Source organism: Daldinia loculata (genome assembly GCF_022478755.1).
Source record: "Daldinia loculata strain CBS 113971 unplaced genomic scaffold F4817scaffold_1, whole genome shotgun sequence".
NCBI classification, from domain to species: domain Eukaryota; kingdom Fungi; phylum Ascomycota; class Sordariomycetes; order Xylariales; family Hypoxylaceae; genus Daldinia; species Daldinia loculata.
In genome coordinates, this window is record NW_026054855.1 from 807,490 (window position 1) to 833,624 (window position 26,135).

General features: G+C 48.0%; 8 protein-coding genes across 8 annotated transcripts; 2 read left to right on the forward strand and 6 right to left on the reverse strand.

Moving 5' to 3' along the window:
• Positions 1-97: 97 nt before the first annotated feature.
• F4817DRAFT_311096 (LSM domain-containing protein) lies at positions 98-658 on the reverse strand (the record flags this gene model as incomplete). Its single annotated transcript, XM_049299953.1, has 4 exons — positions 98-167; positions 266-421; positions 465-571; positions 653-658. 4 exons carry the CDS (start codon positions 656-658, stop codon positions 98-100), a joined length of 339 nt encoding a protein of 112 aa, XP_049163950.1.
• A 94-nt stretch (positions 659-752) lies between these two features.
• Positions 753-2,052, reverse strand: F4817DRAFT_322569 (DUF866-domain-containing protein). Its single transcript, XM_049301410.1, has 5 exons — positions 1,868-2,052; positions 1,689-1,803; positions 1,553-1,618; positions 1,350-1,472; positions 753-1,271 (listed from the first exon to the last, which is right to left on the reverse strand). Exons 1-5 carry the CDS (start codon positions 1,900-1,902, stop codon positions 1,128-1,130), a joined length of 483 nt encoding a protein of 160 aa, XP_049163951.1. The 5' UTR covers positions 1,903-2,052; the 3' UTR covers positions 753-1,127.
• Positions 2,053-2,540: 488 nt separating this feature from the next.
• F4817DRAFT_355594 (uncharacterized protein) lies at positions 2,541-4,433 on the reverse strand (the record flags this gene model as incomplete). The annotated part of the gene is made up of 2 exons (XM_049305677.1): positions 2,541-3,928; positions 3,995-4,433. 2 exons carry the CDS (start codon positions 4,431-4,433, stop codon positions 2,541-2,543), a joined length of 1,827 nt encoding a protein of 608 aa, XP_049163952.1.
• A 2,473-nt stretch (positions 4,434-6,906) lies between these two features.
• On the reverse strand, positions 6,907-10,063 carry F4817DRAFT_322575 (uncharacterized protein). The gene is made up of 3 exons (XM_049301411.1): positions 8,454-10,063; positions 7,577-8,379; positions 6,907-7,520 (listed from the first exon to the last, which is right to left on the reverse strand). Exons 1-3 carry the CDS (start codon positions 9,650-9,652, stop codon positions 7,456-7,458), a joined length of 2,067 nt encoding a protein of 688 aa, XP_049163953.1. The 5' UTR covers positions 9,653-10,063; the 3' UTR covers positions 6,907-7,455.
• A 415-nt stretch (positions 10,064-10,478) lies between these two features.
• On the reverse strand, positions 10,479-12,031 carry F4817DRAFT_322576 (Undecaprenyl diphosphate synthase). Its single transcript, XM_049301412.1, has 2 exons — positions 11,311-12,031; positions 10,479-11,254 (listed from the first exon to the last, which is right to left on the reverse strand). Exons 1-2 carry the CDS (start codon positions 11,790-11,792, stop codon positions 10,696-10,698), a joined length of 1,041 nt encoding a protein of 346 aa, XP_049163954.1. The 5' UTR covers positions 11,793-12,031; the 3' UTR covers positions 10,479-10,695.
• A 52-nt stretch (positions 12,032-12,083) lies between these two features.
• F4817DRAFT_322577 (uncharacterized protein) lies at positions 12,084-13,795 on the forward strand. The gene is made up of 2 exons (XM_049301413.1): positions 12,084-12,692; positions 12,756-13,795. Exons 1-2 carry the CDS (start codon positions 12,438-12,440, stop codon positions 13,326-13,328), a joined length of 828 nt encoding a protein of 275 aa, XP_049163955.1. The 5' UTR covers positions 12,084-12,437; the 3' UTR covers positions 13,329-13,795.
• A 4,398-nt stretch (positions 13,796-18,193) lies between these two features.
• F4817DRAFT_322582 (endonuclease/exonuclease/phosphatase family protein) lies at positions 18,194-20,553 on the forward strand. Its single transcript, XM_049301414.1, has 2 exons — positions 18,194-19,985; positions 20,083-20,553. The coding sequence occupies exons 1-2, from the start codon at positions 18,456-18,458 to the stop codon at positions 20,416-20,418; spliced, it is 1,866 nt and encodes a 621-aa protein (XP_049163956.1). The 5' UTR covers positions 18,194-18,455; the 3' UTR covers positions 20,419-20,553.
• A 2,647-nt stretch (positions 20,554-23,200) lies between these two features.
• On the reverse strand, positions 23,201-25,940 carry F4817DRAFT_8374 (T-complex 11). Its single transcript, XM_049307943.1, has one exon. The coding sequence runs from the start codon at positions 25,585-25,587 to the stop codon at positions 23,566-23,568; it is 2,022 nt and encodes a 673-aa protein (XP_049163957.1). The 5' UTR covers positions 25,588-25,940; the 3' UTR covers positions 23,201-23,565.
• Positions 25,941-26,135: the final 195 nt, after the last annotated feature.

Genomic DNA, 26,135 nt, shown 5'->3' on the forward strand with positions numbered 1-26,135 from the left:
ATTTGGCCTGCTTCTCCCAAGGTACTGGTACCGTGCTGTACTTCAACCGGGGTATATATCTGCCGCCTTTCATCCGACCGTTCCCCCCAAGTCTCGTCTATCCGCCCATCTTGACGTCGCCGCTGTCGCCTTGGTCGGCGGCCTTGATCCATAGCACGTTGTTACATCTGGTACATGTTAGCCCAGTGCACGGTCTATTTCCCCCGGATTTCCGAGGCTGGCTGCGAGGAAGGGAAGGGAAGGGAAAGGAAAAAAGGGCACGCACCGGATCAAGATTTGGCCCAAGTCGCTGGTGAACTTCTGGTCGATGAACTCTTGGGCGTTGGTCAGCTGGATGTTCATGTAGCTGTCGGAGCTGACGAGGCGCCCGTGGTACTCGGTTTCGCCCCACTTCAGGCGCACGACGATGTCCTTGTTGACGCTGCCTGCGGTGTTAGCGTAGCCTAGCATAGCCCGGCGCTCACGCGATTGGCTCTTGTCGAGAGTTGTACTGCTGCTCGGGAGGAGGGGAGGGAGGAAAGGAGGAAACGTACAGGTCTTGCAGCATGGGCCGCGGGTTAACGGGTACGAACTATGTATGGAGTTTTTGTGTTAGTTATTATATAGAGAGATGGGGGAGGTATGGTATGTGGGAGCTTAGGGGGCGGCTTACACTCATGGCGGAAGGGATTGTGAGGTTCGTGGCGGATGGGTGGTTGTAGATAGATGTGTTTGGAGCGCGTGTAAACTCGCGGGAAGCTTGAAGGCTGTTGTAGTAGTGTACATGGAATTTTTGAGCTTTGTTTAATGCTTAAACTCTAGCTTAATTGATTAATGGGGGTGTTTGTAACTAAAGGTGGATTCGTGTATATATCGGGGTATGCAGTATTTCTGCCCCGCACTTGAGCTTGAAAGATGATAAGATAAAGGTAAATGGATTTTGGAACGACTTACGTACAACATAGGTACCTACATATGTAAGAGTTGGAATTGCATATATCTCCCTTGTGAATGGTCGACGGTAAACTTCATATCAAGGAGCTGGGACGCATTGGGTAGTGTGACTATCACTATGCCATGTCTTCACTAAAATTGATTCATATAGGTTTCTGAGACTCAACCTACTTACATATCTAGAACAACCCCCCTCAAGCCCTCTTAATCTCCCACTTCAAATCCTTAATACTAACTTCATCTCCGGCCTTCTCATCATACTCATACCACTCGCCATCCTGTAGCTCCACCCCCTCGAACTTAGTATTCGACTCGATGCCATCTACCAGCCATTCTCCCTACGCCGATTTTTAGAAAAATTAGCCAAAAGTGGGAACAAAAGGCCGATCAGAGCTACATGAATCTATTCTGCTTACCTCGGGAGTGAAATCCGTAAACTCCAAGCCCCGACAGTCGAACTCGATAATAGACTGCTGCTTAGGCGGCTCGCCTTGCGCGTAGGGCTTAGGCGCCGTCTTAATCGAGCAAGAGGACTCTCTCTAAATATCGCATAATTAGAAAACATGCGCCCCCGTCATGAAAGTAGCGAGTTGTCGTCGTTGTTGTTCCGCGGACCAACCTTGCAATTCTTGCACTTCCATACGAAGTTCGCCTCTCCCCTACTTCCACTTAACTCGTTGGTCTCCTGCAAGTAAAATTAGTAACGAGTAGTTCCCTATATCCTATATACATAGGACGTATGTTAATATCCTCACAAATCTGCTGACCGCAACCGGTTTCCCATGTGTCTCCCGACACGAGGTGCACTGGACCGTGAAGGTATACCAGAACGGGCTTTCGGCAGTGTCCTTGGGTCGGAGGTTGGTAACCCTGTATATATAGTCCTCCTTATCAGCCGAATGGGAAATAGTAGATTCGTTTCCAAATTGCATACCCGTTTAATTCCGCTGTTAAAGTGAGCGCATACATCGTGATTAGATTTCCTTTCTTATTTCCGAGTTTTGTATTGCGCGTATTAGATGAGGGTCGATTTGAGCGATTGAGCCTCACTGGTCCAATATTTCAGAAATAATGTGAGAGGTATCGTTTTAATCAGGGTGTAACCTTGAGGTATGCATTTAAAAAGCAACTTGACTATTAAGTGGCAGCTACTTGGGATTTTTGCAGGTAGAGTCCATATACGATGTTAGTCAGCAAACCTCCATAGTTACATAAATATCTTAAAAAGGTTCTACTATCTCTTCACTTCCAACCATCTCAACAGACCAATACTCTCATTAAGAATCCAATTATAATATATTAAAATAGTAGTAGTAAGGAATATAGCATACAAAACGCTAACACGCTATGATTACTATGCACTAATCGCCTTTCCGCCATCCTTATCCCATAGAAAGCATGTAATAACGACCAACTTTTCGTATCGTAGCTCGTTCGGGAATCGTCAATCCAACCGATGCACCATGTCGCTATGCTAATAATCTAATCAAATACTCGGCAAGTCTAAGCTCCGCCCATCCTATAAGTGTAGTCACAAGAAATACGGGTTGAGAAAAGAGAAGAGAAGAGTAGAGGCGAGAGTGGGAGGTCGTCGCGCGCGTTATCCGTTATAGCTTTCGCTTGAACATGTATGAGCCGTACATGCCGCCAACTTCGGCGCAAGCGATGGGTATCTTGCGCATACCCCAAAATGAGGCGCCCATCTTCCAAAATCGAAGTCCGGAGTCCCTAGGTCCGTCCTCGGGGCTGTGGACGCGGACAAGCCAAGCCCGGCTGCCATTCTCCGTGACCGTCCATCCAAGCTGTTTTACAACCGGTGACTTTGCTAATCGGGCGTATAAATCATCCGTAACCTCAATCACCTCCAATGGCGCCGAGTATTTCTTCATAATTGACGTATTTCGACCGAACATGGTAATGAGGTCGAGTTCTGTTGCCGTATAGTCAGAGAGATCCAAGTATTTTAGCGAGTGCGGAATCCATTCCAGCTCTTCATCTATGTTATCATCATTGCTCTCGTCGGGCACAAAGAGACGATCAATATCGGTGATCTTCAACCTCCGACCCAACGCAAGCTCTTCTAGGTGTTTTGTTAATGGACGGAGTAAATCAATGTGCGACGCGGCCATTTTGCTACCCTTCAAGCTTAGCGAACGTAAGCTCTGGGGAAGAACTGGTATCAGCTTGCTCAGATCATCCTCATCCAGAAGCTGGTGGCTCCGTGCATCTACCCCAAGACTCAAAACCACTAATTCTTTAACTGCGGGGTGGTTTGCAATAAAGTTGATGATAACGTCTGCCGTTAGCAGCTTGCATTTAGACAAGTTTAGGTGCGTGATCTTGGCATTATGAGGGATTGACAGGAGCGCCTCGTTCGTAACCCGAGTCCCTGCGAGGTCCAGATGAGTCAAGTTCCCTAGTCGAGGGAGCAACGTCTCAAACACGGACGAAGGCAAAGTAATGCATTTGTGCAGAGACAGCCGAGAAATCGAAAGCGCTTCCGGCCAATCCGACAGGAGAATCGACTGGAAGGCGTTCTTGAAGTGAGTCGACGAACAGCCGCAGAAGTCGATACCCTGTAACCTCTCGAGCCCGAAAAATACCTTCCGCAAGACGTTGGCGTCGATCTCGTCTTCGATATACTCCTGCGCTAAGAATTCACGAAGGAAAGGAGTTAGCTCTAAGCATTGCATCAGAGTCTCGGGTGTTAAGTTGCGAGTAGTAGCTCGCTCGCTTGCCGTCGCAAAGAGCGTGGTGGGGTTAAAGTGGCTGAAGTCTAGCCGTCGCACAATAGTCCCCAGTTCTTTGTTCTGTGCGATGTGGGACAAGAACTTTCGGAAAATTCTCGAGTGCGGGATGGTAATGTTCTTGTAGAGCGCATTCAACGTTGCAGAGTGCAGCGTTTTCGACGTCAGCAACAAGGACATGAGATCCACGTTTCGAGCGGAAACCCCATTGGGTGGGACATCGAGGACAAGATGATCAATGATCTGACCTATTTTTCAAATTAACTTGTAAGGTGCTTATTCCAGTTATCATGGCGACGTTCTTTTCGACTTACCAAGTATCTCCGCGGGCAACTTCTCGATAGTGGACTGTCCTGGAGAGGGCTTCTCAGGGTCCTTCTTCTTAATTGGAGGCGCCGGAGACCACACGATCTTCAAAGCTTGCAAATCCCCATAACTCTTGCTGGCCTGCCTCCCCCTCACACCTATCTGCTTCCAGCCTTGGAAGCCCTCGGCGGCGACAGCTGGGAACCAACAGCCGTGCAGCCTACTATCCGGTTGAGTCACGGGAGGAATGAACTGGGTCTGCGTGGCCATTTCCGGGGGCGAGGGCAAGTCGTCGACAGCTTCTTCAGCTTCTTCTGCTAACTTAGAATAAGACGATATCTTGGTGGAGGTAAAGTTCTGAGCTAAGTCTGAGTCGGCCTCCCGGACGGAAGAGAAAGAGGACCGAAGAGATTTGTCCGGCGGAGTTGTGATTTCGAGAGGATCCATAGTGTCACGTAGGCTAGAAGTAGGGCTTTGACTAAGTTTGCTGGAAATATGCCTCTGGCTTGGGTGTCGTCCAACAGGAGAGGAGGTGATTGTTCGATCCATTATCGGAAGATGAGCCAGGGTTGCAGTTGCGCAGGCGAGCGATGCAAGATGTGGTATCAATAGCGCAATGTCACTTTTTTCTTTTTCTTCTTCCTCTTCCTTCCCGGTATGACACGGCACAGATGCTAACCGTCCTCCAAGGGAACCGGCCAGGGCTCCAGGTTTCAAAGACACCAGAGGATGCAAAGTAGGCCCAGGTAACCCGGATGGGCTTTTCTGTTAGTCAAAACGCCGATTTCTTAGGTAACAGGTTTCGTTGGCGCAATGCGGGGAAGGATTGATGAGATGGGTTTGCCGCCGGAATCACTTATAAGTATGGTAAATATGTACGGTTAGGTTAGTTATTAAATGAACCTGCGGCACGCGAATTGTTCCTGCTGGATCCCCCTCGTTTACCGGGCTACGTAAAGAAACGGGGCGTTGTCGTCGTCGGTGTTTGGAGGCCCGGAGAAAAAAGCTAAAGGGGGGAGGTTTATCAGTTCTTCATACGTAAGTATGGAGTATGAGAAACACCAAGGAGGAAGCTACCAGGTTGCACCTGTATGGGCTGTTTTTCCAGTCTGTTTCTTCCCTGGCCTGCCAATATCAATAGTATATAAAAAAAATTAAAAAATACCAGCCTGAACCGTCTAATAAGAGTCTGGGTCTTGCTTGTCCTTCACCGTCTAATTTATTAGGGGATGTACCTAGTAGCAACAGCTCGCGAACGAAGGGTCCGCAAGTGGCCAGAAATGGTACGAGAAAACCTCCCATGATTCCGTTTACCATAGATTGGGTAATAGAAATAAAAGAATGGCATAGAGATGGATTCTTCTTTGTCACATGAGCCAAACCCACCAACGCTTGTTGCCTTCGAGACTGGCGGCAAATGGTGCGAAATCCGAAAGCGCCTTGGCCATGAGCTCCGCTTAGATACTTATTTGGTAATGAGAATGTCAGACGACCTAGGCCTATTGTTACGGCCCACGGGGCAATATCGTCATCGCGATGTGGAATTTTATTTTTTTAAACTCTGGGGAAACTAGCAGAAGGGGAGGTCAAGTTTTTTCTGGAGCTTCCGGAACGAAGGTTGGCTTTCCTCACTCTGTTATGGGGACCGACTAGTTAAAAATTCAAAGCTAGCCGAGTCTAGCGAAAGTTTAGTTCCGTGGCCCCGTCCGTGGGCTGCGTATGTATGTAGTTGCTACGACGTTGCGTGGACCGTCGTTAATATTATTGGCTAATTGGCGTTAAGACGTTCCTTCTCCTTTCCCCGGATTCGATTATACAATTTACGCGGTACTTCCTATACCTGCTAGATGTACATAACGTACGTCTATCACAATACTGCATGTACTTGCCTTACTTGTACTTAACCTCTAATGGAACACAGATTTATCTTGTATACTAAAGTGAGTCCCTCCCCCTCCATGATATTTTCGAGGTAGGTAGTATTTGAGAATGGTGGCGGCTGATGAAATACTACCGTATGAGTATGATCTGCTTGTTTCCCACTTGGAGACTTCATTCGCAATGCTTGATCCGGGCTCCATATAGCTGCGATATCGCAGAGCTGAAATTACATCGTCTTACTACATCTAGGTACATACATATTGGAAGTGCTTTGTCGTCATCTTAGGATATGACGAGTGACTTTGGTCTTGTGCTTCCTACATACATAATCAGATGCTTTCGTTTCTTACTCCCTTTAGTTATTACCCAAGGCTGTTTAATAATCATGACGATCCGTTTTGAGCATTCCAGTTGAAAATAAGGAGAGGAGGATATAGTATTAGAACATCACCCTTTTACGGAGTCTTTGACCGCCTTTAGTTTCGGTCTTAGCCGACTCAACCCGATGGTACATATATCGTGGACTTGGTTCCTTAAGCGCAACTAGTTTCTGTTGGGACATGTGCAACCGAGTTCACGTGGCCAAAGAAAAGAAACGAAAAGAGTCATTCAAGACAAATCAAACGCTCTAGGAATAAACATGCAATTTTCAAAGTCCTCGGTAGGTGTTATTATTAGGTATTAGCCTCCTTTACCATGCAACGTTTGATGCTTACCCCTTGCCTGCAGAGACCGGGTGTGCCGATCTAGCTAAGCCGTTGATATGTGCTGGACCTGCAGCACTTAGCTAGATGATGCATAGTATGCATAGTATGCATAGTTGTTTGCGGGGAAATAGCCTCACGTCTTGTTGGTAAATTCCGGACGGCCAATCACTTCGCATATCGTCTACTCCATGTCTAACATTGCGGCTCATATTCCGGTTTCTAAGGAAAAGCTACCGGCACGAAATGTTACCTAAACCTACCTAAACTTATTCCTGGTAAGCGTAAGTAGGTAAAAGGTACATCGAAGTAGATAGGGAAATAAGTATTAGGTATGTAAATATATACCATGCATAGAAGTACCTAAGGTAGTATTTTATTTTGGATATAATTCGGAGGTGGTAAGATATTTTCGAGTAGATCTGATTTGCTCAGGAGTTTTACCGATACTTTACATACATGTAGAGCATACATGTAGAGCTCACAATAATATCAATATATGTTCCCAGCTTAACAACTCTCTAGGAGTCTGAACAATGTACAGAAACGCCAATATCTATCTAACCCACGTTTCCATTGGCGTGATAAATTTCCCCAAAACATACTCCGGGCTAGGAGCAACTCATCAGCACCATATCAAGCCTTTACCTATGTAGTAAGTAGTCCCCCAAAGCAATGATTATGTACCTAGGCGCTTTAGGTACCCCTCCCAGAGGTTTCAAGTTCCGAGACGCCAATGTACGTGAGGTCTTATTGCATCCCCAACCCCAAAATGCCCTGTTAAATGCCGACTATCGTATGGCTCAATGAACACCGTGAACTCCATGATTTCTAAGTAGACGCTTGGTATACCTATTGAAGCAAACACGCAGCAAAGGAGCAAATCATCTGCCATTTACTTTCTTCCCGGCTCTCATACGATCTTTGCAATTATCGCAATACCATTTCACTACGAGAACTATTAGCTGATCCACCCCTGATCCCGGGGACATTTGACAAACTTACTATTCGATGGTGGGGCTGCTTTTAGGCCAACGCAATCGAGATGGAACCATTCTCGTTCACAATCATCGGCATCGCATGCGACCATCTCACCATAGCTGACTCCATTGCAATAACAGTACAGTGGCTCGTCAGCATCAACGTCAGCGTCGTCGTCGCCCTGTATACTGCCGTTCGCATCTGCATTCGCGAGCCGAGCTGCGAGTTGCTGGGCTGCGCCTTTCTTATGGCTCCTCTTCCCGTTGGTAGTCGACGCATTTCGTGATGACCGAGATCGTGGTGGCGGGTCTGGGAATGATCCTAATGCTGGCGTTGACGGCTTACTAGCTCGTCCGCTCTTGGTGGTGACAATAGGTGTGGATGCTGTTAATGGGGCTTGTGTAGCATCCCCTTTCGGTTCCGCATCGTCGCCTTTGGGTATGGCCTTGTTACTTGTAGTGGCGGCACTAGTACTAGCGATGGTGAGGACCGCTTCTTCCCTAGTAGCCTCAACCTTCACGGTTGCTACGGTTTCTTTATTTTGTTTAGTATCAGCCGGGGGACGAACGCCGTTATGCGCCGCCGTAAGCTCTGGAGTTGTAGCCGCAACGCCATTCGGCCTGTTTGAGGCAGATGAGGCAGGTCGCTGCCGACCATTTTCTACAGTGGACTGTATGGAGTTTTGTCTCGCTCGAGACGATGCGGGGCGCGCTGAGGTTGTGGAAGGCGCAGGTGAACCGCGGGCGGCGGCTTTGGGATCGAAGTTTGGTTGGATTGGAGAGGCTGCGATGGAAGGAGAAAGCACGGCGGCTGCGGTAGTCGTTTTGCTAGGGGGAGAATCTTCAGGTTAGTAAACTGAAATACCCGAAGCGTAGGAGAAGTAGGTAGTAGATATGCTCACCTCTTTTTCGAGGTACCGTTTACGGTAGGAAGAGCTTTGCGCTTCTTAGGCGGTTCAGGTGCAGGTGTTGCTCTAGGGCTCGAGTTTTTGGGTTTCGTTCCATTGCCGAAGACAGAGCTCATTGCGCGTTCCATCGGCTGCCCCCCATTAGTTGGCTTATTTGCTTCAACCTTTCGTCTCTTGGATGGAGGATTCCCGTTGGGGGTATTCGTAACAGTGCCTGAAGTAATACCCAGTCCAACAGGCGCGGCTGTTTCGGCGGCCTTTCGAGCCTTACTGCCGTGATTATTGTTAGATGCCTTTTTTGTCGGTTCTCCCTTGTGCTTGTTCTCGTGATCATCTACATCCGAGTCTTGGTGTTGATTCTTAAGCCCTTTCTTAGCTATGATCGCTTGTTTTCTCGCGTCACTTCGTGCTGCAGCTTCTTCTGCAAGCTGCTGGGCCGCAGCTGTAATAGTAGCTGCCCCATCTCGGCGCGATCGCTCAGCTTGATTCGCTCGATTGATCCTGTTCTCTGGATAGGCCCAGTGTGTAGTGCTACCCCATTTAGCTTCGTCGCTGAACTCACCCTCGAGGTGCGGCCAGACGTCATTGATCCGAGCTAGTTGTTTAGATAGCGCCTCGTTCGCAGTCGATATGACATGGTTTTTCTCTTCTAAGGACACTAGCATTTCCTGGACTTTCAGGGCGGTTTGATGAAATAGCTGCCGTCGCGGGAGATTACTCGGGTTAAATACCGTAGAGCTATAGTTATCGTCGATCGATCTAGTATTGCCATTCGCAGCGAACCCGCTTGAGCTATTCTGGGCGCTCATTGGCGTCGAGGCGGTGGCGATGCTACCGGATGCATCGTTGATGTTCCTAGGTTCGGAGGGGCTCGACTTGAGAACGGCGTCGACAAGTTGGAAGAGGGTTTCTTCGGGGGCAAATATCTTTGCGTCGACTTCCTTTAAAAGGGTGAAATGTCGGACGAGATCTTTAGGGAGCGACGTTATAGAATCGGTGAAGTATGTAATTGCGGGGAAAACCTCGATAGGTTGATCGTGACTATGGCCGCCTCCAAGCGAGTCTCTACCAGCGAAAGTGCGGGCTGTACCAGACGACGTTCGCGGGGGATTTGCTCGGGTTTGGCGAACAGGTTGAGCTCTTCTATTTGAGGAGGGACCAGCGTCCGCTTGAGGTAGCTTCGCGGTCTTCATCTTGGTTTCTCGGGCGGGTTTAAATAGTAGGTCTAGTCGAGATGGGAGACGCGAGAAAACGGGAAGTAGATTTCTTGTTCGAGAGGTTCGGAGACTTTGCGAAGGAACTAAGTTGACAAGCTTCAGTAAATGAAGTTTATGTCATTTTGAGTATAAAAATAGAATGATACTAGTAGAAGTAGTATGAAGTAGTATGAATGGGAATACGAGTAGAGCTTCATAGAAGGGGGGAGGCGCAAAACTGCGAAGATGAGGTGGACAACCGGATGGATGAGATTTATTAATTGAGTCGGCCCAGAAAGTAGCACTTAGCACTCTGCACTGCTGAGCCCAGTTGCTAAGTCCCCCATTTGCGCGCGGGTTTCTATCGGCGGGCAACCTTCTGGTAATGTGGGCTTGTACATGCCTGTACTACACACGGAAGCGGCATTTCGATTGGCTTGATTGGGGTAACTGTGACCAGACACCACAGAAAACAAGCGACCGTTGATCCGATAATTAATCCGCATACTGGTTGATAAGATAAGAAAAACAATGACTTCAACAGCCAAGACTTAGGCTCCGCTCTTCGTCTGCAGTCCTTACGAGCCTCGGTACATACGTTCGCGAACATGTTACCTAACCCGCGTTTTGCCGTGCAAATACATGATGCGCGTTCATATAAGCTTTTGCTAAACAGAGCTGGTATGACAGCACATGTATATTTACAGGATCTGTAAACTAAAACTCGATATAGAATAAAATAAAAATGAAAATAAAAGTTAAAAGTAAAGAATCGATTACCTAGTTAGTCTTCGCCATTGTGTAGTGTTAAGTATGGTGCCAGTCTAGTTATAATAGTATAATAGTATATAGTTACCTAGGCATACTTTAAACAATATTTACAATCATTGCGTGACAAGACCATTTTCTATAGTACATTATTTATCCTACGTCACCACAATTCAACCGCTGACAAGTGTACATCGCCGGTTCTACCAAGATAATCTCAAACGAGTACGCCTCAACGCCAATACAAAGGGTATGCTGCATCGTTCGTCTACTCATTTCCGCGATCCCTCCTTCTCCGTTAGCTTCTTTTGTCGCCATTGCCATTCTAAAAGGATGGGAATAAAGTGCCATAAATCGAACTCAGGCCACAGACACTTCAGAAAGAATATCTGGGTATTCTCATGGCATTGCCATAACATGAAATCGCTCAATCTCGTAACACCACTAGTACGGATGAACATATCCAAGGGTGGGCACTCGGCAGTATACGTGTGGCTATTGATAGTCTCAGTTGTGATACTTTCCGGGTTCTTGAACCTGGTAGGCTTCACTGGTGTTGACTGTAGAGGAGGCGAATCCGGATCTAATGCGGTAGTCGAAGACATAGAATCATCAACGTCCGATACGCCATTTTCATCTAGGGAAGAGTCCATAGGGGAAGAAGAGTCCGACCTTTTCGACTTGTTGGATCTTATCTTTTGTGTGATTCGCGACTGTGAGAATGGTGTGTTCGTTGATCGAGGTGATGTTGTATATTCATCCACCGTAGCTTTTATCGCACTGGTCATTTCAGCCCTTGAGGTGTAAGGGAAACATATGTTGAGCACGGCACTAGTATATATCGTTAGCAACAGCCTCCCCAAGTATATCCGTGGGAAACTACTCACTCTTTATTATGTTTTGTCATCTCGATGGCTCGGTCGACGTAGGGCAACACATCGTCCGGGATTAAATCACGCTCTCCTAATACCCGGATACCAGCACCATACCGGTCGAGAAGCTCGCCGTGTTGAACAAGTTGTTCCAGCTTAACTTTGGCCATTGCCATCAGGCCACTAACCTCGTGCCTGGGTCGATTGAAGTTTTCGATACTGAATGCATATACGGTAACCACCTTGACGCCACACTTGTAGCAAATCTCGAGCACCCTCGCCAGGGCCTCAAATCCTAGGTGATGGCCTTCTATAGTTTCGATCTTGTGATTCTTGGCGAAGCGCCTATTTCCGTCCATCTCGAAAGCGACATGCTGTGGTATCGGACCTTGCTTCAGAGTACCTATAAGCAGCTCTCGGCCACTTTTAATAACCCATTCTGCCGGCGGAGACTTCAGAATCCAGTTCCTAACATGCGAGAGGTACAGGTCGGACATGGTTGAATTGATAGTGAAAACAGGGTTGACTAGCTTAAGAGGGGAAAAAACAAACGTAAAAAATGATTCAAGGAAAGTTATATATTTTGCATTGTAGGGTGATGACGACAATGGTGGCTATTAGCCGTTATGAATTGAAGTCGTAAATGCTAGGTGGAATGTTCGTATGATTGACAACGTTGAGGCTTAGCAAGAGCTACGAAGCTTATCGATAAGCTTAGATGGAATTGAATTTCAGCTGCCCAGTACTGCCATCCCAGACCCTGTCATTTACCTCATAGTGTCGGTAGTGTCGGGTAGACGGATATATGTAACAAAACGTAATAGCCGTCATCAAGACACTTGGCCATGACTTAAAGTTAAAGATGTCCGACTAGGATTATTTAAGATACGCAGGTACCTATCTATAGTACACATGTCCAATTCTTGCCGGGCGATCCCTAGTCTGAGAAAGAAGTTAATAGTTCAATGACATCGTTTTCTGTATCTACGTGCTTATACTTATACATATACAATACCTAATTTGGATCGTGTACAACAGGATCAATACCATCGATTCAAGCTACCTAAGTGCTATCTGTATTAACCCATTAACGGTAGATCTACGATGCGCCGGTAGCTGTCGCGGGACCTCGAGTTGACATCATGTCCTTTACGAATGCGCCGGTGACGCGCAGTCTTGTCTACGGACTTATTGGGATATCAATAGGCGCCAGCCTACTTGATATCAAGCACTACTTCTATATCCTAGTCGACTTGCACCTTTGGCAGTTTCACCAGATATGGAGGGCTCTCATTTATCAGCTCTGCTACACCAATTCGACCGAGGTACTATTTGCTGCCATGACCCTATACAACATGAGAGCAGTTGAGAGGATGTGGGGGTCCAGGAAATTTGCTGTAAGAGCAATTCCTTATTACCGTATTGGTGTATCTACCTAGCTAACGACGGGTATACTATAGACATTCATTTTCGTCACATCGTTATTCACGAGCTGGTTGGTCCCCGCAGTTTTGGCTCTCTTTCTAAGGCCACTTACGCTGGGGCTCTTCAACTACCTTCCTGCCGGGCCTACACCTATAATCTTTGCGGTCTTAGCCCAGTACCACGCTATGATCCCGCCGATATATAAATATAAGATAGCAACATCAACATCAACATCTACTTCGACAGACGATCAGACACAAGGCATTACGTTCTCTGACAAGTCATATCGATACCTCCTTGCATTTCAACTAGCTCTCTTTCAGTGGCCTGGATCTCTCCTCGGCGCGCTAGTTGGATGGATGTTGGGCCTCTCATGGAGGATGGAAGTTTTACCACGATCACTAATACGATGGCGATTACCTGGCTGGGTCGTGGGGATGCGAACACAGGGAAGGAGTCAGGAGTTCGAAGGGTTGCGTAGGAGACTGGAGGGTGAAAACGGATCTACAGCCGCGACAAGCGGCGCACAGGGCCAAGCGGACGCTGAAGGCGGAAGACGCAGGACTATGGGTCAACAAGTTATAGACCAGTTCCAAGGCGCATTTTAGACCCATTGGCAAGCAAATAAAAAAAGACTTCGACTTTTACCCCATCGTTGGTTTTAGATCCAACGTGTTCGGCCCCCAGAGGTCATTCGCAAGCATTGAATACCTAAAATAGCATACTTACACAAGTACAGCGTATAGGAGAGTTGGCGTATGGTCTATAGATAAGACGTATCAGTGTCCGATCAAATCAACTACTGTCCCTTACACGCTACCGGCCACGACGTCTCCCTATTTTCGGGACCCGTGGTTTATTTAGAAGCTCCTATAAAGAGCGAACCCAACATCCGACGCCGTATTTAGAAAATTATGGCACTGCATCAGCCATCCACGTGTGCAGCAAAGATATCGCTGGCAAGCATAGCCTGGCTAGGGTCTAACTATTTATGAGATGGAAGTGGCGCAAAAGTAATTATGTATCTAATCTCGCGCAATACCAATAAAAATAAGAAGTATAAAGAAGTTTAAAAGTAAAGGACCTATCTATCCTTGTCAACGGTCCGAGCCGATTAATTATGACGGTCGATCAACATTGCGCAAAGCGAAATTACGATTTTGGTACATTTCTATACGTTTTAATGTGCTAGAGCAAAGCATAGATATGGTTGCGATCCGTAAATGTATCAGACTCTAATGAGGTTTGATAAGTGCACGCATGTCCTACTGCAGGGGTGGCTGGATACATGATTTATTTTAAGTGTCATATTAGACAAGCTAATGCTGGTGAATTTACGGATCTATACACGCACAATACCTACCTAAAGTAGATAACAAGTAGCAAACAAACAGTGAATTACTACGTAAAGACCAAGGTTCAGATACGGAAAAGAAAAGGGAGATTAATAAGTGAAGGGATAGCAAAGAAGAAAAAAACCAAAGAATTGTGCAATATTCAAGTTATGCTTATGCCAAATATGTTTATATTACGCCCCAGCCACATCCACGCGCGCTTCGCTTAATTACTCAACGCAGGTTAGCGCTGGCGCTCCAGCGTGGAGCGCGTACGTAAGGTACCTATGTGCAAAATGCGCCGCTAATTAAATTTAGGTTATCGGGCAGTCAGTCAAATAGCCCATGTAAAGAATGTACATACAATACATCGTAGATCCTCAATCGACAAAACTCCTTTTCCATCTCATTACCAGGTGACCCGACCGACCATCACATTTTGGACTCTGACTTGCTTACAATATATCTTGCGCCATTGTTCCAGTGAATCATTCTTGCGGATTGTTTCTCTACTAGGGCTTCTGTTTGAATTGGCGTTCTTAGTTTTATTTATTCATCTTGGTTTCTTCTTCGACGGACTGGCGACTAAAACTTGCGCCAACTACTAATATAACCGATTCAAACGATCCAACCATAATAAATTTACGAGTAACCGACTCTTACGCGACCCTTCCCGTAGTATAATGCATTTGACAACCAACCTTTCTACTCGAAAGTGACAAGAATGAACGGGTTTGCAAACCGTGGGTATGATGGCTTTGACGGAGGTCCGCCACCGCTGCGCCCTACGATTGCGCCGAGGGGTCCAGCACTAGTTGATTCCTATCGACAAGACAGCCTCAACGACTTCGAAAGAGACAGGCCGCGATTTAATCCAGTAAGCAGCTGTTCTGACTCCCTCCTATCTCGAGGGCCATCGTATCCACCTCGTTGTATACTCACAATCAAACTAGATGAATCCGGGGCGCGTTCAAAGCTCGGTGCTGGTCGACCTGAAAGATCCTGTCCAAGTGCATTTACTCACCGAAACCGCCTTACTCGACAGCAAAGAGTATGAGATTTTATCTCAGGAGGAAGTCGACGACCTCAAGAAACAATGTCAGATCTTGAATCAACGAATCGAGCAGACGAGGTCAAACCTTGCCATCCAATCCAAATATCGCGATGCTGCTATATCAATGTCTAAACTGTATTCCCCAACCAAAGTTGATTTCAAGAGAAGGAGTCTCCTAGGTCATCGACACAGTGGATCGACTGATGCCGCACGGGAGGCTGAACACGAACTCAGCACGATCCAAAAGAAGTGCGAAGACCTAGCATCCGAACTATGGTCATTGGAGAAGCGCGCCATGGAACCCCAGAGGCGACTGTTGGAGCATACTGCTGGTATTCTTCAGCTCACGCACAAAGGAAACAGCAAAACACCATCCCCAAGAGTCCCCCTTCTTAACGGCGTTCCCGCTAGTCCCGAGAGCATGTATACTACAATGAATGGCCGTGACAGTCTTAGCATGGACTTCTTGGAAGACGGATTCACCTTTGACGAAGCAAGTTTGTATCGATCCTTTGATATGTCCGAACGAGCCGAGGATCGAAGCCGGCAGAACGCTATTGAAATCCCTTTAAAGTCGCCTGTTCGGGGACAAAATAGGCAGCTAACGGAAGAGACCGAGAGACTACGTGAGGAAAATCGTGAGCTACAGGCACAAATCAACGAGCTCAGAGGTCAGGGTTCAGACCCATGGAGCCTAATTTCTGATACAGAAGGTAAACTAGAGCAGCTCAATTACCGGCTACGTGAAATAGTTATCAGCACAGATCCAGCCAAGAGCGATACTTACGGTGCTATCCCATCAGGCCGACTAGAGCCTGGTGATATGATCGGTAGCCATCTAGATTACCTTGAAAATGGACTAATTGCCATCGCTGAAGACCGAGGTAATAGCCTTGAATTGGCAGAGAGGATACGGACGCTCAACGCCGAGGTCCAAAACATACTCTTAGGAGCCAATACAAATCACCCGCCACCACCGAACGCAGAATTAGGCGTTGATGAGCAGCTCAGGTATTTGCGGGACTCGTTACCAACTATCGAGGATGAGCTGCGGCGAGCTGCGGATGCATCCAGTACGAACTCTGCCGCCAGAGGCGAGAGCGAGCAATACGAAACAGTTCTCATGGGACTCTGGGACATCATCCAATCAGGGTACGCCGATTTACGAAAACGGAAGCAGGAACGACGAAAGGCTCGCCAAGAAAAGGGATTGGAGCCAGACGAGGATGATATGTCTGACGGTGAATCTATCGACTTTGACGAGCAATACTCATTGTCAGCTTTCTCAGTCAAGATTCAGTGGCTATACAGACAAGCTACCAAATTACATGAGCAAAAGGGTGTTCTGAAACGTCAAATTAAGCAGCAGCGCGAGCTCAACAGCAGGTCTGACTCCGAGAAGGATCAAGCATTAAGGGACAAAATCGATGAAGTAGAGCAGGTCAAAGAATTACTTCATCAGGCAGAGAAGGAAACAGACAATGCCCGCTCGCAACTTTCACAAGCCTTGCAGGACCTTGAAGAGTCACAGAATGGCCGGACAGAAGAATCCACTGCTATTGACGAAGCGCGAGAACAGCTCAAGGAGCGGAATGCTAAGATAGCATCGCTAGAAGAAAGCGTCAGAGAAGTCCAGGCGCGTCTAGCAACAGCGGAGGCTAATGTTGCAGCTATCACGACACAATTACAGGAGGTCAATGATGCTAAGGAGGCTGCCGACAAGGTTATTGGGGAGAAGGAGAGGGATCTCAAGACTAAGGACGAGGAGCTTCAACAGATGACAGGCATGGTTGCCGAACTTAAGATGGAAGCTACTCTCGCTAAGGCCGAACTCGACGGCGCCTACGGTTCTAGAAAAGAGAGGGCTGCGGAGGTTGCGGCTCTGCATAACAATAACGAATCAACTAAAATGCTCAATAGAGTTGAAGTGCTAGAGAAGGAGCTGAAAGCCACCGCCCAAGACTTGACCGATGTTGTCAAGCAGTCGCTCGAGAGCGAGAAGAAGATCGGGGAACTGGAGGATGAGCTCGACCGAGTGAAAGCTGAACGTTCCAAGATCAAGGATGAGAAGGATATGATGAATGACGAACTCGAGAGGCAGCTTCAAGAAGCTACCAGTGATATCGAAGAGAGACTAGATCGCGAGATTACGAGACTACGCAAGGAGAAGGAGCAACTACAGGAAGAGCTCGATAAAGAGCGACTAGGATCAGCGCGTCTAGGACCACTATCGCCTGGCGGTATGAAGACTTCGTACCTGACCGACTCCTACAGGTCAGGACTGAGGGCTGAGAGGAAGAAGTACGAGGAACAATTAAGGGTATGCCTCCCAAGGGCCGTCTTTTCTCCCATAATCTCATTTAACTAACATTTCACAGTCGGAACAAATGGTACGGAGGAAGCTCGAGGATGAACTGAGAGCGTTGAAGAGAGCACAAGGACCCGGTAAGAGTCCACTAAGTCCTCGATTAGACCGATAGTCCAACCCTTCATTTTCTGTTGTCGAATATTATTATACCCTCATGTATCCTTTTTGGCTAGTGGGGATGCCACCTATAGCCATCAAGGGCATAATTCTGTGTTTCCCTTCTTGTATAAAAGTGGCCAACGGTTTGGCTATTCATCTAGATACTATGCATTGGGGAGGGGATTCAGGGGACTCTTGGATTATATTCCATGTACTACTCGGCTTGGGTACCTACCTTACACAACCTGGCTGCTTTGATTTTGGATGTTCGTCTTGAGCGAGCGAGTTGAGTCGTTTAAGTTCGAAGATGAGAATGAGAATACGATTTCTATCGCAAGCACATCTATCTAATCTTGCATGATATATTTGCCTTTGCCTTTGCTTTTTCGTTAGTCCAAGTCTTTTAGATTGCGGCGAAGTTCCTACTACCTACCCCTTTGACGTATATCACGAAGGGTACCAATAGATTGGGTCACCGATGCCAAGGCCAACGGCCGAACCGCAAGGTATCATCCACCTTCGGTTTCTGGAAATCGCCAAGACCGTAGGCGTGCAACGTGGGCTGGATTGGTCGATACGACTGGTTATCTCCCCCATATCAGCTCGGCAGCCACGAGGCCAATGGGAAGGTCTTGCGATGGGGTTCCTCTTATGCTTGTGATGTTTAGATCTAGATTCCGTGTTCCTGTAGCTCGGTGATAGCTTGATTCGGGGTCGGCGTCCACTTTTCATATCCGCGCGTTGATATGCACGCGGTCCCTTCGTACAGACGGGAGTATATAATACGATGATGTTCCCTTCTCTGTTCTAATGGAGGTCCAGAACCGTAGTGTATTTCGGTCTCAAGTACATTGAAGTCGCTAGGAGAGCTCCTATCACAATGAAGACTACCACTACGCTGCTCAGGTGGCTTGCGGCCTCCCTACTTGCAGCCACTGGCGTTTCTGGGCAGTCGATCGCTCAGATCAACGGTGATCGCTTCTTATCGCCGCTCAACGGCCACAATGTCACTAACGTCACGGGAATCGTAACGGCGAAGGGTCCTGAAGGCATCTGGCTACGATCCATCAAGTCGAGTTGCGACAAGCGTGTCTCAGATGGCCTATACGTGTACGGCTCGGCGCTCGCCAAGAACACCAGCATCAATGTTGGTGATGTCCTTGTCGTCGACGGAAAGGTCAGCGAGTACCGCTCTAACAAGGACTACTTGTACATGACGGAGCTCGCATCGCCAAAGGTTACGGCTATCCTAGAACGTAGTGGGAAAGTTGAGCCGATCGTGATTGGCAAGGGGGCACTTAGTCCGCCGACGAAACAGTATTCCGGCCTAGATAAGGGCGATGTGTTCGCCGTGCCGAATAACCAGAGCTTGATCTCCGTCGAGAACCCCCTACTAGAACCAGAGTTGTACGGCTTAGACTTCTGGGAGAGTCTGACGGGTGAGCTGGTTACGATCGAGAGCCCACGTGCAGTTGGACGACCTAATCAGTATGGCGACACATGGGTTGTTGGAAACTGGAATACAACGGGCGATAACGACCGTACGGGTCTCACCGTCTCTGCTGCGGACGGTAACCCGGAGGCTATTATCATCGGTAGTCCGCTCGACGGATCTAAGAACCCGAAGGACACGAAGCTAGGCGACAAACTCGAAACCATTACCGGCGTCGTCTACCAGGCCTTCGGATTCTACCGCATCCTCCCGTTGACGAACGTGAGTGTCGCTGAGTCCCTCGCCCCTGAAGTAGCTCCGCCGACTTCAATAGTGAGCGAAGGGACGTGCAAGGGCATCACCGTGGGTAGTTACAACATCGAGAACTTCTACGCTGGTGACACTGCACATGTCCAAGCTGTTGCGAAGCATATCGTCCAATCCATGCGCACACCGGATCTACTAGCGGTTCAGGAGATCCAGGACGACAACGGCGAGATAGACGACGGCACCGTGAGCTCTGACGAAACTCTCACGGCACTAGCGACAGCTATTCAGGCCTTTAGCACTGCTAACATCACTTACAAATACACCTACATCAGCCCCCTAAACGACAAATCCGGCGGCGCTCCCGGCAGCAACATCCGCGTCGCATACCTATACCGAGCAGACCGCCTACGGCTCCGGAACCCGAGCCCAGGTAATGCTACCACGGCCAACGAAGTGCTACCCGGCCCCGAACTCAAGTTCAACCCGGGCTACATCGACCCGTCGAACGCGGCCTGGACCAATAGCCGGAAGCCTCTAGCAGCAGCGTGGGAGCTCGTGGGTAGTAGTAACAGTAGTACAAGCAAGACGCTATTCACGGTGAACGTGCACTGGGGCTCCAAGGGCGGCAGCTCCTCGCTACACGGCGACGCCCGACCGCCTGTCAACGGGGGCGTAGAGGATCGACTGGCGCAGGCTGAGACTACTGCTGTGAGTTTGCCGAACCCCTTATCCGTAATATCTACCTAACCTACCTACCTATCTATCCAAAAAAGAAGAAAAACCACTAACACCAGCCCCTAAACAGTCCTTCATCGCAGACATCCTCACCCAATACCCCTCCGCAGCCATAGTAACGCTCGGCGACTTCAACGAGTTCGCCTTCGCGGCCCCAGTCACTATATTCAGCACCCTCTCGGGCCTAGCAGACTTGGACGTCGCGGTAGGTATCCCGCCCGAGGAGCGGTACACATACCTGTACGACATGAACTCGCAAGAGCTCGACCACGTCTTCGTCAGCCCGGCGCTAGCGGCGGCGGAGAGCACGCGCTTCGAGCACGTGCACGTAAACACTTGGGTGCCGTACTCGGAGAGGACGTCGGATCACGATCCGAGCGTGGGGAGGTTTGATATCTGCCGGTGACGTTACCTACCTAATACATACCTACATAGTAATATACGTAGTTCAGGGGTGCGTGTGTAAATGTATGTACCTAAATATGTAAGAAATATAATAACTACCTAACCTACCTAAGATATAATAAACAAGTACATGCACACATGAAGTCGAGGCCCGTGTGACGGTTAGTCATGCTTAGCAATATATTTCCGAAGTATAACATGACCTCCGTGACACGCTGTAAATGGCGGTGGTGTTGTTGCACAATGTTCGGTGTATATTGGGATTGGCGTATGGATTATATTGAGGCAAACATTCCGAAGAAGAAAAAAAAGAAATAGCGATGTCATAGCCCTTTGCCCTTTGTGCTCGGGCCTAGTATTTTAAACGTCACTAACGGCGATTATGCCTGTTCTTATTCCTAGCGGGTGTATTAGATGCGTTGTTAGGCCTTGGTGTAACTTATAGCAAGAAGGGGAACATTATGTTCCTTCTTCTTCTTCTCGGCGAGCCCAGAATAAGGGATTATCCTTCTTCTTTCGGGATATACACCCATATATCCCAAACCCGATTTCCAGCCCGAAGAGTTTAGCCCAGCTGACTGCTCGGTCTTCAATTCAGCAGAGGGCCTTTTCTTGATTCTCGATATCCCTAGATACTTACTTACGACTCGGTGAATATATAATATACATGCAGCTTCTCGCCACATGCCAGACAAAAGCAAAGAAATGCGATGAGAAGAAGCGGTAAAGCCGGTTCGGGCTGCATATATGATATAACTAAAGGATACCTAAGACACGGAAGTAAACAGATGATGAAGCAAAGCATGTTACATCCTCACCGCCGTCGTGCATAAGAGCCGACTACGCAAGCCACCTTTATGCGTTGCAGGTCTGTCTGTCTGTCTAACCTATACAACGCCATGTATTTACATACGTAAATATACGCATATACATTATCTTAATTAACTATCCGTTGGCGAATCTCGTATGGCCAACGTGGCCGCTATGAGCTTAGTAGTACATATATGATATAATACACACAAATGTATCTTATATCTTATATCTTACAACTAGCAAGGAATTAGTAAACGCATATTTCTTTTTTCCTACACACACACACACACACACACACACACACACACACACACACACACACACACACACACACACACACACACACACATCTATACATACTACATCCTAGTATACCTACCTAACGTAAGGTAAGCCGTCGTCGCGATCGGATCTACCGTCTCCAACCACGCAAGCCAGGCGAACAAACATAAGCACCTTAAATCTCTGACTTTCCGAGCGGCACAGGATTACACTCCCTCCATCTTCCATCTTCCATTTCCATTCTCCATTTTCCATCCCCCATTTCTATTTGCCAGCGTCGCAAGGGCGTATAAATATTACACACACGCGCATACATATAACTACCGTACCTACCTAGGTATGTACATACATAAGACGAAGCCATGCAACCCATCCCATCCCATCCCCAACCCAGCACTCAAAATTTCCGATTCAACGCAGACATAACATAATACAACCCGAACACCCAAGGAATCCCCGATGCAACACCGCTCCTCGCTCCTCTCAGCTGAGGCGAGGGAAATCCGCGAAAACACGCGCGTCCGCCCGCCTCGCGCTGTACGCTACGTAAAGTGAGTACATGTATGTATTTTTAGCCCTTCAGCTGCGCGGTCCGTAAAATCCCATCCCTCGGCCCGTAATTACATACTTGGGGCGGTTGATTACCTAGTCGGCCAGTGTGGCTCAAGCAAAAAAAAAAAAAAAAAAAAAAAAAAGGTATGGCATAGGTAGCGTAGAACAAAAAAAAAAACCACCACCCCCGAACAAATGATCTTCAGGAACCCGCGAGATTTGGTTGGCTAAAAAGTGCGCCCGTCGACCCGATTTGGCAAGTACGTTTTCCGGCCGGGCTAGCGGGTATAAAAAGGGGGCGGGTATAGTACATATTATTCCAAATCACATGTATCCGCCTCCATGCTGGGTAATATAATCAGCCGTCTACGTCGGCTGAAGACGACTAATAATCCCTTACTACCCTTATGTATTTTGCTTCTTTGAAAATTCGCCATGCTTCCTTAGTCCCGTGTCCACGTATCGTATGCCACATTAAAGACTCATACATACATACATACATACATACATACACCACACACAGAAGGATTCATCACTGCCACGTCTATAAGGAGTGGACCCCTGGGCTTCGGAGAGGCGGTAAAGAAACAGGCACCAGCAATTGTGTATGAATGTATGTGTGTATGTATTCCATAGCGCAAAATCTATTAGACGTGCTGGATCTCTTGCCGACGTGTATAATCCCGTCGCCTGCGACCCGCTACGCCGAGAAGGCAAAAAAATGCTATCTGCGTGTGACCAAACCTTGCGGCGAGGTTGTATCTTTCCCTAGTAAGACTATGGCCGTCCCATTATCATCGCGAAAACCATCGTCATCCGCCGCCCGCACGCCCCGAGGCGTAAAATAAATCTTCCTCTTTTGCATGATAAACTAAACTACCACCTCAGCTAGCTAGCTAGCTAAGCTGCTTGCTTGCTTGCGCTCTCTCCAGAATCACAAGCCCCTAAGGAAGCTATCCTGTATTCTTAGTTATGATGCAAAAAAAATAATCAATTTCTCGCCTCGCCTCGCCTCCCGCCGCCACCAAGAAAAACAACAAGAGGAATAACACACGAAACGCCTGTGACATGTAGACCGGGTATGTTATTTTGAATGCGGGCCCTTTCGCCAAAGAGACGGTGCAACCAAGTAAAAAAACAGACAAAATAGAAATGTAAAGCGAGAAAGGGGGTCGCAAATCTAAAAACTGACTATGCCTCTTCCATGCCTTGTCACAAAACCCCAGGGAACCATATGAGAATCCTGTTACTCCTAAACAAACACCCAAACAATGCCGGTTCCGGATTATTGAAGAAATCGTCCAAGTGATAAGTGACCAATGCGAGGTGATTAAGCGGAGTGTAATAGGTATTAAAGTGTCGGCTCGTCTCAGATATCGCTCGAAACGTAATCGTAAAGGAGAAGAAGCTGACGAGACGACTAGTGGTGTAAAGCGTGTTTCTGTGTGAATAGAAGACTTGGTACTGAGCTGACGGTCCTTGCCGCGTACTCTATCGGTAATTAAATTGCCATGGGCATATCAGGCACCGGGACGAGATTCTCGAGATCCCCTGTGTAGACCAAATGCGACCAGACTCTCCAATGAAGGAGACCCATGTGGGCTAGCCGCGTGGCCATATCTTCGACACCGCCCTCTTCACGCGCCTCCCGAATCGCATTTTCTAGCGACGTACGTTCCCGGCTTACGTTTTCGCGGGGGCCATCCCAACCGCGACTGGGGCTGTGTAGGCGGCCGCCGGTAGCGACTGAGAATAGAGCTGCGCCTGTGAGTCCCTTAAAATCCTTAACGCGTTGTCGAAGTTCCACAAGTAAGTGGTAATGATAGTACTGTTCCACCTGCTGGAAGAGCGGAGACGAGAGCTCGGAGATATGGTTATCGAGCTCGTCCTCAAATTGTAGAAGATCCTGAGCAGGCGCATTGGTAAATCGGAAGATCTGTAAAGCCAATGAATCTTTCATCGCCTTCCATCGTGAAACGGAACGGGAGCTGGCGGGGGAAGTCTGGAGTAGTGCGACAAGCGAGTTGTAGAGGTTTCTCGACTTGGCTTGCTGGTCTTCAGGGCGGCTGGTAGCTGGTTGAACGGGTAGGACAAAGGAGTTGCGAGGAGATGAATGAGCCGATCCAGCGGAACTGAAAACTAGACTAGACGGCCTAGAATTGAAGCAGCTTTCGCTCCCGTCATCCTCAGTTCTCGAACCTAGAAAACCAGAGGCATCTGAAAAGGGCGTAGCTAACAAAGGCGTGGGAATAGCGCTCACGCTAGACATCGTATCGTTGAATCTGTATTTTCTGTCCAACCCTTCGTATAAGCGCATGCAGACTTCTAGGTTAATCGCGTCGAGCATGTCAGATCGGAGTTTGGCCATGCGCTCCTCGTCAAAAACAAAGGTATCCGGGTGCGAATACGGATCTGTCGATGGGATTATCATTTTGCACAGAGCCTCAAAGAAGGAACCCATTTCTCCGAAAGCCTGGACTGAAGCTGGGTCTTGAGAATAAAACTGATTCACTGTCAGGTACCACGCCTGAGCTGGGCCAGGGTCCATCTTGCGATCCCGTATCTTCTTAAGAAAGAACCGCTGCTCGAAGTGGACCGTGTCTTCAATCAGGATTGGCCGAAGGCATCTGATTTGGTGATTCGCAACATCGAGCTTCATGGCTTCGAGAACGCTCAAGAGGCTGCGCATTCCTTGCACAAGCTCCTCCATGTCATTGGTTTTGTTGCCGTTTGTCAGCTGGTTGTACATTTCGTCCACCCATTCGTCCCTCATAGGGGCACAATGGGATTTCAGAACTCCAGACAACCACGAGGCCAACTTTTCCAAGTCTGCTATTCCTTTGCCAAACTGTTGCATGATAAGCTCGACGTTTAGCCCTTCATCCAGATACATGCGATCCCGCTGAGGAACTAAAGTCTGAATGATCTCCTTGACCGACTTTAGAAGCTGCGGGAGGCACCAATCTTCGCCCTGTCCGAATCTGCTCATAAATTCATCCCGGTTAATGATAAATAATTGCAACTGCTCCGTGAGTGAGTTCCAGAATTGGTTGGCCTTCTCTTGCTTTCTCCTCCCCTTCTCCCCGTCAACATTCGGCCTGAAATGAAGATCTGGGTCGAAATTTATATCGTGCCTTAGCTTTGGGTTATGGATAATCTTATTCACATCCAATTCGCTCAAAGTAGCCTTCGTTACCGGCGGCTCCAACGGCCTGGGAGCCCGTGATCGCTGATGCGAAAACTCGAATACAATACGGGAGTCTCTGGAAGCATTGGAGCTCGTGGATGGGGTTCGTGATAGACCGCCATTTGATGCAGGGTTACCTGGATGCACGGGAATTAAATGCCTAGGACCAGTTTGGGCGTACTTTTGTTCTTCGTTCTCTGCGTTAGATGCTTTCGTTTCAGTAGATTGCTGCTGGATCTGATCATCGTGAGTATTTGGTCGTGGTTCAGACATGCGCCTCGTAGTATTGCTCTCGACGCCCCGACTCTCGATTCCACCTGTTCCTTGATCCCCCATGTTCTCTACCGACTTCTGACTTATCAGTAGTTAAGAGTCAATTAAAGTCCAAGGTAATCTTCCGGCTAGCGGTGTGTGTTGTGTTTCCCTTTCGTTCCTGTATAGGAGCTTAGGTTACGAGCCCAAGGGGATCTAGTTGACGGTGAAGTATTATACGACTACTATTCGGGCAAGTTGGTCAGCAGGCGGGTTCTATATGAAAGAGAATTAGGCAAACAGCTCCGATGTTGGACGGAATGGTCTCGTGAAAGCGGATGGCTGCAGATGTACCCCTAGCTCGGCTGTTGTGTACTTCGAGACAAGGGAATCGAAAGGTGTGAAGCAATGGCATCTGTTGCATCTGTGGGAAGGCGTGTGGGTTTGAGTCTTACATGGCCGCCTATGATTTGAGCAAATACTGCAAGCCAACCCTGAAAAGGACTGGCGACTAGCAGCTACCGCCAGGGGAAATATGGATGTTTGCAGGTAGGAATTCCTTGGATGAACGAGTAATAGACAAGGGAGTTAGGTACCTTTTAGTTTTGTATGTTCCTATTAGTTTCCTATAC

What these genes read in the sequence shown, in the direction of transcription:
- F4817DRAFT_322569 (XM_049301410.1), bottom strand. Translation starts at nt 1,902, where the DNA reads ATGTATGCGCTCACTTTAACAGCGGAATTAAACGG. An exon ending in TTAACAGCGGAATTAAACGG is followed by an intron (nt 1,804 to 1,867) that starts GTATGCAATTTG and finishes CTATATATACAG; the next exon opens with GGTTACCAACCTCCGACCCA. An exon ending in CGGTTGCGGTCAGCAGATTT is followed by an intron (nt 1,619 to 1,688) that starts GTGAGGATATTA and finishes TTTTACTTGCAG; the next exon opens with GAGACCAACGAGTTAAGTGG.
- F4817DRAFT_322575 (XM_049301411.1), bottom strand. Translation starts at nt 9,652, where the DNA reads ATGAAGACCGCGAAGCTACCTCAAGCGGACGCTGGTCCCTCCTCAAAT. An exon ending in AACGGTACCTCGAAAAAGAG is followed by an intron (nt 8,380 to 8,453) that starts GTGAGCATATCT and finishes TTCTCCCCCTAG; the next exon opens with CAAAACGACTACCGCAGCCG. An exon ending in AGCAGCCCCACCATCGAATA is followed by an intron (nt 7,521 to 7,576) that starts GTAAGTTTGTCA and finishes TAGTTCTCGTAG; the next exon opens with TGAAATGGTATTGCGATAAT.
- F4817DRAFT_322576 (XM_049301412.1), bottom strand. Translation starts at nt 11,792, where the DNA reads ATGTCCGACCTGTACCTCTCGCATGTTAGGAACTGGATTCTGAAGTCT. An exon ending in ATGACAAAACATAATAAAGA is followed by an intron (nt 11,255 to 11,310) that starts GTGAGTAGTTTC and finishes GATATATACTAG; the next exon opens with TGCCGTGCTCAACATATGTT.
- F4817DRAFT_322577 (XM_049301413.1), top strand. Translation starts at nt 12,438, where the DNA reads ATGTCCTTTACGAATGCGCCGGTGACGCGCAGTCTTGTCTACGGACTT. An exon ending in GGGGGTCCAGGAAATTTGCT is followed by an intron (nt 12,693 to 12,755) that starts GTAAGAGCAATT and finishes GGTATACTATAG; the next exon opens with ACATTCATTTTCGTCACATC.
- F4817DRAFT_322582 (XM_049301414.1), top strand. Translation starts at nt 18,456, where the DNA reads ATGAAGACTACCACTACGCTGCTCAGGTGGCTTGCGGCCTCCCTACTT. An exon ending in CGCAGGCTGAGACTACTGCT is followed by an intron (nt 19,986 to 20,082) that starts GTGAGTTTGCCG and finishes GCCCCTAAACAG; the next exon opens with TCCTTCATCGCAGACATCCT.
- F4817DRAFT_8374 (XM_049307943.1), bottom strand. Translation starts at nt 25,587, where the DNA reads ATGGGGGATCAAGGAACAGGTGGAATCGAGAGTCGGGGCGTCGAGAGC.